This window comes from Pelophylax lessonae (assembly GCF_965119305.1).
Source record: "Pelophylax lessonae genome assembly, chromosome: 9".
In the NCBI taxonomy this organism is placed as follows: Eukaryota; Metazoa; Chordata; class Amphibia; order Anura; family Ranidae; genus Pelophylax; species Pelophylax lessonae.
The window spans coordinates 238,271,671-238,284,758 of record NC_138776.1 but is presented as its reverse complement, the minus strand read 5'-3'; the positions used below and the strand labels follow the sequence as shown (position 1 = coordinate 238,284,758).

General features: G+C 40.7%; 1 protein-coding gene across 1 annotated transcript in view; it reads left to right on the top strand.

Moving 5' to 3' along the window:
• LOC309564695 (uncharacterized protein) overlaps positions 1–12,446 on the top strand; it is a gene marked incomplete at both ends in the record, with an annotated part of 53,640 nt that extends 41,194 nt beyond the window's left edge. The window contains 2 exons of the mRNA XM_082269360.1: positions 6,872–6,994; positions 12,213–12,446. Coding sequence (XP_082125486.1) covers positions 6,872–6,994; positions 12,213–12,446 — 357 coding nt within the window. The remainder of the gene's footprint in view (positions 1–6,871; positions 6,995–12,212) is intronic.
• Between the last annotated feature and the right edge of the window lie 642 nt (positions 12,447–13,088).

Here is a 13,088-nt window from a genome sequence, read left to right as displayed (position 1 = left end):
GCTCAGGTGGGAAGATGTGATCAGGTGCAGGTCAGATCCGTAGTCTCCAGCAGTATCCTCAAACACAAAGTGATTACCGCACTCCGATATAAGTAAACATGTGAAGTTTATTCACCACTGTAAATCCAAACTGGACATCAATACATCACGGACAAGGACAAAGGTTGACGCGTTTCACGAGTTTACTCTCGCTTACTCATAACCACTAACCACTGGCTATGAGTATGTTTACTTATATCGGAGTGCTGTAATCACTTTTTGTTTGAAGAAACTTTGGAACCCGGACTTTGGAAACTGGAACACAGAAAATTACAATTCGGGAATTCAGGATTTGGAACTTGGAATTCGGAATTCAGAATCTGGAATGTGGGATTCAGAATTCGGAACTCAGCATTCATATGTTGGAGTTTGGAATTCGGAACTCAGAATTTTGAATGCTCAAAAGTGTTCAAACAATGACTGCTAGAGTCATTGTGCTTTGTAAGTGCCAAGAGACATATTGTAATCATTACGTTGGTTAATTTAAATGCCTAAGGCCTCATTCACATCATATGTGCATAAAAACTGATGAAAAAACAAGCAGATTTAACTAAGGACCAGTTCACACTTGTAAAGACAGCTGAATTTTTCAGCCCGCTATTGGCTCCCAGGCTAGTGACCTACCGATACGTCACTTTGCCTGGCCGGGGCTGACCGCCGCAGTATATGTACTTGCGGCGGGTCGGCAACCGGTTAAAGACCACAACATACAGGGGTATATAATGTACGGTTAACAGCAAACACACACACATCATAGGTTGAACTGGATGGACTGATGTCTTTTTTCAACCTCACTAACTAAGTAACTATGACTTTGCGCCACACCGATTTCCAAAAGTAGTTCCTGCACTATTTTTGGCAATTTCGGGAGGTGACTTCAACTGACATCTGTGCATGAACCTGTGGAGCTGTCTAAAATATTCAGACAATTTTTTTGTTATTCAGAGATTTGGATATATCCAAATACCGAATCGCAGTATAAACTAAGTTTACCGAATGCTCCATATAACGAAACGAAATTCGTCCCAATTTTCGGAAATTCTAATTTAAATTCCGATCTAGATTTTCATCGAATTCCAGCCAAATTCGAACTGTAAACATATTTCTGAAATCAAAGACTGTGTGTGTTATTAGAGTACCATTTGGAAATAATGTTGTTTTTGTTAAGCCAAAGATGATTTAAGGAGTCATTGTAATCCTTTGATGAAGATTTTTCTTTAGTTTGTTCACTTTGCCACATTCGAATCGAAAGGAAAAAAAAATCGAGTTTTCAATTTGACCGATTCAAAATTTATCAATTCGAATGTTTTGAATAAAAAAAAAAAAAATCTATAAATTCGAAGAAAATTCGAAAAAGACATATAACAAATCCCGAATACGAATTGAACGAATCAACCGAATTTAGCGAAACTAAATAACTAGATTAACGAATCTAAATGAAACAAAACACACTTTTTTGTCATGCACATGTCTACCAGTGGTAGTTGATCTAGGGATTATCCGATTGCCTTTAGGAGATCAGGAAGGATTTTTTTCTCCTGCTGGGGCAAAGTGGACCATGCTTTAAATGTTTTTTTTGTCTTTTGTCTTTTGTGATCAACCATGGGTATAGGATTCTGTATATGGAAATTTTCTATTTATTCATTTTTTCATTTGGTTAACCACTTAAAGTGGAGTTCCACTCAAAAGTGGAACTTCTGCTTTAAGTGGTCCTGACCCCATGACATGCCACATTTCACATTTGGTATGTAATTTTGTTTTTTGGGGGGGGGGGGGGGGGAGCGGGTACCTAGATTTGACAGGTATCCGCTCCCTGAGCGGAAGTTCTCCTCTTCCCCTCCTTCCTTGCAATCTTCTGGGACCCGTCACAGGTCCCAGAAGATTGCCTGTTCATTCAGCACGTGCAGCGCGACTCGCGCATGTGCAGTGCGCACGGCTGTGAAGCCGTAAGCTGTCACAGCCGGGTGCCGACACCAGAGATGCCGGCGCCGTGGGGAGAAGAAGGTGAGAACTAAGGCTCCCCCCTGGCCGCATCGCGGACCATGGGACAGGAGAGTTTGTGTTTATTAAAAGTCAGCAGCTACACTTTTTGTAGCTGCTGACTTTCAATAAACACAAAAACGGCTGGAACTCTGCAATAAGGACCGGAAGGTTTTTACCCCCTTAATGACCAGGCCATTTTTTGCGATACAGCACTGTGTTATTTTAACTGACAATTCCGTGGTCGTGCGACGCTGAAATCAAATAAAATTGATGTCCTTTTTTTCCCACTAATAGAGCTTTCTTTTGGTTGTATTTGATCACCTCTGCAGTTTTTATTTTTTGCGCTATAAACAAAAAAAAAAAAAAGACAAAAAAGACAGACAAAATGTTTTACTTTCTGCTATAAAACATTCCCAATTAAAAAAAAATAAATAAAAAAATTAGCACAATATGTTTTACTTTCTGCTATAAAACATTCCCAATAATTTTATTTTTTGCGCTATAAAAAAAAAAAAATAGACAGACAGACAAAATGAATAAAACAAATTTATGCAGCGCTAGCAATAAATTAGTGAAAATATAAAATTATAAAATTATGATAGAACCAATCTATATCATACAAGAAATCATAATATAATGTATCAATCACATTAAGTGCATAAAATAACTGCAATAATTATATAAAGTGCATGATAAACTAAAAAGTTAAGTATAGTTTTCAAGTGAGAAGATTAAAGTGCATAAATAAATAATTTGGTGAAAAAAGTCCTTATTGATGATCCAATAGGTGCCAAAGTGCCAAGTGAATAAAGGTGCTTATAAGGTGAAGGTGCCCTCTTGGTTCCCCACTCACCGGATTGCGATTGTAAAAAAGCCCTTGGTATTATTGCACATTTGCCCAGGATCTGATGTGGGGTTCCTCCGATGTGACCTCCAAATTGAAATCGTCTCCGATATCACCATTAAAAGAAAAAAGGGCCATACATCGTGAAGTACGTAGGTATATTTTATTTCCCCAAAAAGCAATTCAATACTTACAGGATAAAAAGGTTAAAAAAGCATGTATCAAACAAAGCGAGTGGCGCCGCTCGTAGCGTGCGTTCCACATACAGGAAGTTCCCAACCGGAAATGACGTTACGTCCGCAACCGGAAGTGCGTCAACGCGTTTCGCCGTCACACACACAGCGTCTTCAAAGGATACCTACGTACTTCACGATGTATGGCCCTTTTTTCTTTTAATGGTGATATCGGAGACGATTTCAATTTGGAGGTCACATCGGAGGAACCCCACATCAGATCCTGGGCAAATGTGCAATAATACCAAGGGCTTTTTTACAATCGCAATCTGGTGAGTGGGGAACCAAGAGGGCACCTTCACCTTATAAGCACCTTTATTCACTTGGCACTTTGGCACCTATTGGATCATCAATAAGGACTTTTTTCACCAAATTATTTATTTATGCACTTTAATCTTCTCACTTGAAAACTATACTTAACTTTTTAGTTTATCATGCACTTTGTATAATTATTGCAGTTATTTTATGCACTTAATGTGATTGATACATTATATTATGATTTCTTGTATGATATAGATTGGTTCTATCATAATTTTATAATTTTATATTTTCACTAATTTATTGCTAGCGCTGCATAAATTTGTTTTATTCATTTATTCTAAGATTTTTCTTAGTGTTTGCAGCAGCTGCACACTTTCACAGTTTATCACCATAATTTATCACTATTGTGCAGCGCGGGTTTAAATTTGTTTTTTCAGACAGACAAAATGTTTTACTTTCTGCTATAAAACATTCCCAATAAAAAAAAAAAAAAAAATCAATAAATAAATTAGCCCAATATGTATTCTGCCACATATATTTGGTCAAAAAAAATCCCAATAAGTGTATATTGATTGGTTTGCGCAAAAGTTATCGCGTCTGCAAACTAAGGGACAGATTTATCTTTTTTTTTTTTTTTTTACAAGTAACGGTGGCGATCAGGGATTTTTAGCGGGACTGCGACATTGCGGCGGACAAATCGGACACCTAACTGAAACTTTTGACACTTTTGAGGGGACCAGTGACATTACTACAGCATACCTCCCAACTTTTTGAGATGGGAACGGGGGACACCTATTAGCAAATGTATGTAGGCATAGGACACACCCTCTGCTACGCCCCCTTAAAGGAGAATTATATTAAAAAAAATGATTGGTTAATCCCACAAATGCTTTTTTTTTTTTTTACCACTCCTATTCCTTTATACTGGTGTTTGAAATTTATAAATTCAGCAATTTAGAACTTTTAGCACTTTTTAGCACTGGGAAACATCTTCGGATTGACAAATAGTACATTTTGTATACAACTATATAGATCAGACCAAAAATGAGGGACAAATAAAAAGGGAAGAGGGACATTTTTCCAAATCAGGGACAGTCCCTCGAAATCAGGGACAGTTGGGAGCTATGCTACAGTGATCAGTGCTAAAAATATGCACTGTTACTGTACTGACTCTGGCAGGGAATGGGTTTACACTAGGGGCGATCAAAGGGTAAATGTGTCCCTAGGGGGTGCTTTCTAACTGTGTGGGGGGTGGACCGTGTTCCTAAATAGCTGGAACACAGGAGGATCCCTGTGTTCATCTGTGACAAAACGGCGGTCTGCCTTGTTTACATAGGCAGACAGCTGTTCTGTCTCCATGGGGAGCGATTGAGGGTAGCCGTTGGACACCTCATCCGCCGGACACGCTCTTTGGCTCCCCCTCTGGCCAATTGGTGCGTGTGCGCACGCCCCCACTATCTATTACACAAAGCGACTTACAGGTACATCGTTTTGCATAATGCAGCCGACCTGCCGCAGCAAAACTACGGCGGCTGGTCGGCAAGTGGTTAAACTAGATGGACTGTCCTTTTTTTTTTCATCTGGCTAACCATGTAACTATGTCAAAGAAAAAAAGAAATATTGTACAAACTACATAGAAAACATTGCAGAAGTTGTGTAGGCCACATTTTGGAAATGGCCCAACGCATGCAACGTTCAGGGCAAAAATACATCTTGCTGCATATTTTTTACACTAAAAAAAGGAAGGAATTTTGTGTACGCTGTATAGCATTAATTCTTCAATTTTTGGTAAGCCTCCATGGCTAAACGAAATCCTTCATTTAGGACAGTTAGGGCCAGTTCACACCACAGAAACGTGTTTTTGGCACTTTTTTTATGCAGTCCAGTGCATTTTTTTCCCCTCTTTTTTTCTTAACCTTAATAAGGATATGTGTTTTCCAGCACCTTTTTGGTGCGTTTAGATGTTTTCTGGTGCATTCCAGTGCATTTTTTGATGCATTTGACAGCGTTCCAGTACAGTCCAGTGCAGGAAAAATGCAACATGTTCTACTTTTTTTTTTCTGGAGATGGAACGCACTGGAACTGCAAGTACTAGTGTGAACTATGCCATTGAAAAACATATAACCTACTTTCCAGGGGTGGCCCATCCATTGGGGGCGCAGGGGCACCGCCCCCCCCATCCATGCATCTGGCCCCCTAATCTACGTGCGGGGCGCCAGACGCATGTATTCCAATGGTGTTTTTTTTTTTTTAAGCACTTGATTAGAGCCAGAGGCTCTAATAGGCTTCAAAAAAAAGGGTGGGCTCGGGACGCAGAGCACTGCGCCCTGAGCCCACCCAGTTGTGTGACAATAGCGAATGAATATTCGCTATTGTCACACGGATTCTCCTCCTGGCCAATCAGGAAGTGGGTCCTGAGACCCGTTTCCTGATTGGCCGAAAGGAGAAGCCATGCCATTGGCCGAGGAGGAGGAGGGAGGAGACGCAGGAGACCGAACGAGGGGGAAGCCACTGCCGCCGCCGCTGACTGCCGACTGCCCTCCACATGTCCACGTTGAGTGAGCCGGTGTGAGATATTCATTTGATTCGCCCATGGCTCCCAGGTAATGCCTCGTACACACGCAACGATTGTTGGCCGACCGATCGGCCGTCTTTTGTCCAGTGTTGTTGTGTTGGTTGAAATGTGCTCTAGACTGCACACAAATTTTTTCGGCCAACAACAACCAACTTCAGAAGTGATGTCATGTTCTGGTTTACTTTCCGTGTGTTTTTTCTTCTCTGAGCATGCCCAGTCTTGCTCATCTGATTTTTGTCTGCCGAAATCTGTACTGACTGACGAACAATCGGCCGTTACGTTGACAGCCAACAAAAATTTTATAGCATGCACACCAGATTTTGTTCGGCTGAAAAGTCGCAGTCGGTTGTCGGAAGCATCAACAATCGGCCGATCAGACGCTGGCCGAAAATTCACGGCCAACAATCGTTGCGTGTGTACGAGGCTTAAGTTCAAATTTATTGACTGAATCCTGCAAAATACTGGTCATCCGCTCCTGCATCATGATCCAGGAGATTTTTTGCTTCACTATGACTAGAGAGACTGTCTGTCTCTTCCAGCATCTGGCAATAGACAATTTGGCCCCCCAACAAATAAATGTAGCCAGTCATTGTGTGTGCTTGGGTACATGCAGGATTGTCATTAAGTAGAGCCAATTGTGGGGATTTGGGAATTGGCGACCGGTGTGCGGGCTGGTGTGGTCCGGGGGGGGGTATGGTGTGGTCCGTCTGCCCCCCCCCCTGGCCCATGGAGCACGGGCCGCCACTGCTACTTCCCATGTGTTTTGATACAGAAAGCAAATGCACTGGACTGCATGTGGCGTGAATTGGCCCTAAATCAAATTAAACTTTATATTTTTAAGATTAAAATAAAAATGAATATGCTTTTGCTACACACAACATATATATTATTGCTAGAGCTAATGAAGTACACTTTTTACTTTCTTTATGTTTTCAGGTGGGAACTCTCGCTATTATCAGCTTTCTGCTAATAACAAATCTAGTGCAGCTGGTTTCATCTGGGTGTATAGTTATATACAGCTACCACTCTCTGAAATGTATTTCAAGGAACCAATCACAGGTAAGAGCTGTGAAGTTGAAGACAAATACATTAAATTGGAACTTCAGCAAAAAAATGATTGGTAGTTTCTGTTGGGGAGGGAATATGTCATCTCTCAGGTGTCATCTCTTGCTGTCTGTGTCCTTAGTTGGGGGTATTTTTTTCACTTCTTGTCTTGGTGACACTCAAGAGATTTACTGTGAGTTATGCAGGCCATACCTGGGTCGAACTCCAAACAAATTTTTATTTCGAAAATTTGAAATTTCTTGTGTCTTGTGATCCGAAGATCCCACCATTGATTTCGAAATTCAACCAACCAAGCCTTCAATTTCACCATTTTCGTGACCCAGGAATCTTCTTTTTTTTCCTTGGATTTTCTTTTCTTGTGCTCATGCACATTTCCTTTTCTTTAATATATTTCTCACACGATTCTTCCATCATTGATTAGAAAATTGTTCATTTTTAAAAACGTTTCCAACATGCCCGATTACTCAACAAAAATAATTAGGGGAATGGAGGATCTCAGCTATGAGGAAAGACTACAAGCACTGAACCTATTCTCTCTGGAGAAGAGATGCTTGAGGGGGGATATGATATCAATGTACAAATACTGTACTGGTGAGGACCCTAGCATAAGGAACAAACTTTTCAAAGAAAGGGAATACAATAAGACACGTGGCCACTCACAAAAACTAGAGGAAAAATGTTTTAACCTTAAAATACGTAAGGGGTTCTTCACTGTCAGAGCAGTGGGGATGTGGAATTCTCTTCCACAAGCAGTGGTATCAGCAGGGAGCATCGTTAGTTTCAAAAAACTATTAGATGGGCACCATAAAGACATACAGGGGTATACAATGTACAGTTAACAGCAAACACACACGCACATCATAGGTTGAACTGGGTGGACTGATGTCTTTTTTCGACCTCGCTATGTAATTCAAATTTGATGGCCACACAAAAATCGGCTGTTGCTGCAGCCCTCTAATGATGCAAAATTCGAAAGGAAGATTCTTTTGAAGTTTTTCTCATGTATGGCCGGCCTTAGGCTTCCTTTTCCCTTCTCTGGAGTACATTCTAAAATTTTTAAGGGAAATCTCCTTGTTTTAATGACATCAGCAGGTCATGACAACATCAGCAGGTCAGGTTCATCCTACCTCAGCTACTAGGGAGTTATTTTTTAAGAACAATAGTCCTAAAGTTGCAGTGCCCACTATATAACCATAGGAGGCCCTTTGGTACTTGTTATGTTGCCCTTGGACTTAATAGTGGGAGTGGGGGCATTAATTTGTAAAGGGGTAATATCAAGGATTTCTACTAGCCTCATGTAACATGTCCCCAATGTCCAACCAAACTTGTAGCATGTCCATGGTCTCTGACAATCATTACCTTTAGTATATCTGCTTCCCCTCTAACTTTACATACACTAAAAATGATGTGAGGCCCCCCTTTACTTCATAGGATGTAAACCACTGTTCTATAATACTCCATTGTAATGGTACAGCCTATCAGCCACCATTATAACATACAGCATAATATTTGGCCATCATATTACCATACCTGTTGGCAATTCAATATACTCCCTAGTCAATCATACACCATTATACCCTCTTTGCCAACAGTAAATGGTTATATCCCTTTAAGCATACATGTGCTATACTTTCTATTCACCTACAAAATAAATTCTCTCCCAGCCAATAGTTTATAATACCATCATCAGGAAACAATACATGATTATACCCCCATCCTACATACACTATATTGCCAAAAGTATTGGGACATCTGCATCTTTCTATTCACCTACAAAATAAATTCTTTCACAGCCAATAGTTTATAATACCATCCTCAGGAAACAATACAATACATGATTAAACCCCCATCCTACATACACTATATTGTCAAAAGTATTGGGACACCTGCCTTTACACACACATAAATGTTAATGGCATCCCAGTCTTAGTCCGTAGGGTTCAATATTGAGTTGGCCCAACCTTTGCAGCTATAACAGCTTTTCTTTGTGAACTGGTCCAAATCATTTGGTGAAGGGCTTGGCCCCTTAGTTCCAGTGAAGGGAACTCTTAAGGCGTCAGCATACCAAGATATTTTGGAAAATGTCATGCTCCCAACTTTGTGGGAACAGTTTGGGAATGGCCCCTTCCTGTTCCAACATGACTGAGCAAAGTGCACAAAGCAAGGTCCATAACGTTGCCCATTGTTCAAAATGTCTTGGTATGCTGACGCCTTAGGAGTTCCCTTCACTGGAACTAAGTGGCCAAGCCCAACCCCTGAAAAACAACCCCACACCATAATCCCTCCACCAAATGAATTGGATCAGTGCACAAAGCAAGGTCCATAAGGACATGGATAAGCGAGTTTGGGGTGGAGAAACTTGACTGGCCTGCACAGAGTCCTGACCTTAACCTGATAGAACACCTTTGGGATGAATTAGAGTGGAGACTGTAAGACATGTCATCTCGTCCAACATCAGTACCTGACCTCACAAATGCGCTTCTGGAATAATGGTCAAACATTCCCATAGACATACTACTAAACGGACTAAGACTGGCATGCCATTAACGTTCATGTGCTTGTAAAGGCACCCCAAAACTTTTGACAATATAGTGTATAATTATACTCACCTAACAAATTCTAAGCCAACAAGCTATCCAATATCTCCTGATTGGTGTAACAAGATGTTAGTGAAGCATTTTGTATGTAATGAAAGGTGCTGCAGCTATTGGGAAGGTAGATACAACATAAGAACCAAACCCAAGGACATTTATAGAATATATTTCCAGCTGCCAAATTCAAAGTTAAGTATATAAAGCACCACATCTGCTAAATATTATTAAAGTGGTTGTAAACCCTTGCATATACCCAGTGAAGGGACTATCCTCAGGTAATACACAGAGATTAAACAAATCCTCCTACATATGTTGTATCTGTCTATCTGCATTCTTCTCTTCTCTACATCTGTTCAAAGTCCAGAATTTATAAGCTTGTCTGAGAGTTCAGAAAAAAAGGGGTTGGAGAGCTAAAGTTGCAATCTGTAGAGCTCAGTGAGAAGTCTGAGAGCTGATTGGAGGGAAGAGACACACACTCCTCACAGGAACGGAGCTGAGGCTATCAATCTGCTAGAGGTCACTCCCCTGTCACAATTTTTCTCTTGGTGTCAGGAAAAACTGTCATAAGTGACTCATGCTGATAGCAGAGGAACAAGGCAGCAGACAGAAATTACACTTAGTGCTTTTATTTGAGACAAGTACACACTATAAAGGGATATGCTTTGTTCATATCTCATGTCTGAGGTTTACAACTTCTTTACATCTACAGCTCACTGTACATAAGCATAATCTGTAAGCTGTAGACATGAAGTCAGTATGTTTGGATTGCTATAACAAAAACATTAACAAAAATAAGTCGCTATATGTGATCAAACATTAAATCAAAATGTAAATAAATTGTCCATAAGGTCCACAAAGTGACAAGATAAATGAGCGTGGCTGTGGATATCCGTGTGGATGTGAGGCTTACCAGAAATCAGTAGATAATATGCCAAAAGATAACATAAACTTCAATAGAAATCCGGGAACAGCTGTACACAAAGAACCACAGGATCTCGAACGGCCACCGCAATGAGGTTTAAACGTGGAAAAAAATAAAAAACGCCATAGCGTAAAACCAAAACAACTGGTATAGGACAAACTAGTGCACTCACTATGTGAAACTATCACCAAACAAATTCAGTAGTGATAGGGTGCTTGTTGACAAAATAGATATTAATAAGTGAATTTTGTAGAAATCCACATGAAATCCGAAGTGATGTAGTGAATAGTATATGAAACCTCCACCATCAAAAAGGATCAGTTAAATACTCCTTACCAAATAAAAGAAGTGACAGGCTGAGTGGTGAGCATACAAGAACCAGGACACCTCCACCGATATAAATGCAGCTTACCAGAAACGATGTGGTGTGGAAACTCATAATGTGATATCCAGAAAAGATTCCAAAACGTGCTAGACCCGTGACACCAACACCTGCATTAAATATCCTTACCAGATAGCACTGGATACAGGCAAATGCTGTTAGTAGATGATTAGAGCAGATGCTGAGGACCGGATCTCAAATGCCAAACGAAGGGGACTCAGGGATGAGCAAAAGGCAGGCAGGTATTCAAACATATGGAATAAAGAGAAGCGCCATAGCATAAAATCCCACAGATTTATTAGATAAAAAAGAAACACACTTACAATTGTAGATGAAAAAATAGCAGGGGAGAGATATTTGCAGCCGCCGGCCAGACGGCTCCGCTCGCCCGTACTTCCTAGACACTTGTGAGGGTGATGTAAGCACGCCGTGACCCGACACGTTTCGTCATAGATGATGTTTTCAAAGGTTTTATGCTATGGTGCTTCTCTTTATTCCATATGTTTGAATACCTGCCTGCATTTTGCTTATCCCTGAGTCCCCTTTGGTTGGCATTTGAGATCCGGTCCTCAGCATCTGCTCTAATCATCTACTAACAGCATTTGCCTGTATCCAGTACTATCTGGTAAGGATATTTAATGCAGGTGTTGGTGTCACGGTCTAGCACGTTTTGGAATCTTTTCTGGATATCACATTATGAGTTTCCACACCACATCGTTCTGGTAAGCTGCATTTATATCGGTGGAGGTGTCCTGGTTCTTGTATGCTCACCAATCAGCCTGTCACTTCTTTTATTTGGTAAGGAGTATGGCCTACAGGTTGGAGGTACAGGTGGAGCCTTTTAACTGCACAGGCTATTTTCTGAAAAAGGTGAACTTCTAAATAAAAATTCTACATACATAGATATCCTATCGACTAGATCACACCAATAGAATCCCCAAGAGGTAGAACAAACTTTCCAATGGTTTACCAACTCTCACTAAACAATGAAACATTGGTATTTTGAAGGACTTATTAAAATGTTGGGTATTTGAACCACAATAAAAGTGCAGCGCTTAAATGAAATCAATGAAATCGTGCATGTGAATAATAAAAGTCTGTATAGTAGTTAATCACAGAAATTCCTGGAGAACAACACATAAAGCTGTGATAACGATCGTCCAAGGTGGACAGTGGACAAAGACCCAACACCAGCGTAAAAATATATATATAGTATATGTGCTCACTACAAAGTATGGGCCCAAGTGCTGTATAGCAATTAAGTCAACCAGGATTATTAAGTGCAGTATTTTATTATGAATGCTCTTCTTTCAGGCAACCGCAGCCCAGAACCTTGGTGGTATTTCGCTTGATCCACCAGCTTATTCGGAAGTGTCATCAACTCTTCCTCAACTGCCAGCATTATCCCAACCACTGGAGTTTCCACAATCAACATATCTCTACCCTCCAGAATCCACAGGGCCACCTGTGTACAACCATCTGCCAGAGTATTCTCAGCCCCCAGTGTTTTCTCCAACAACAGATCCACCACCGCCTTACACGCAGTGATGCACATCTAGATACTGAATTTTGGAAGATGAAACCTGGAGAAGTGAATCATCACAGCTTTTGCTGGCCGACAATAAACAATTCTAGCAATGCAGAGACAAAAGGTGTATTTCACTCCCTGACTGCTCTTTCTCCTGGTGGTTTTCCTGCAGGCAACCTTGGGCTGGACAGTGGCTAAGTGGTTAGAACTTACACCTGGCAGCACTAGAATCACTGGTTCAAATCCCAACCATGGCACCACCTGCAGTGGTGTTTGCACGTTCTATCTGTGCCTGCATGGGATTTCCTCCAGTTTCCTCCCACACTCTAAAGACATGCTGGTAGGTGAATTGGCCCTAATATATGTATGAATGTGAGTTAAGGACCTTAGATTGTAAGCTCCTTGCAGGCAGGGACTGATGAGAATGTACAATGTATATGGAAAGTGTTGTATAAATTGATGGTGCTATATACAGTACCTGTAATAAATAAAGCTGATCTCCAGGCAAACAGCCAAATCCACTGATAAAATACATATTTGGGAGCTCTTCAATGATTTGTATTTCTGTCTATCTGCTCTTGGGTCTAACATAGCACAGTCCTGTCTAGTGGGATGGGAGACCTGATTTTTCTCTGCTGCAGATAAGTCTTGTCCCTCCCTTA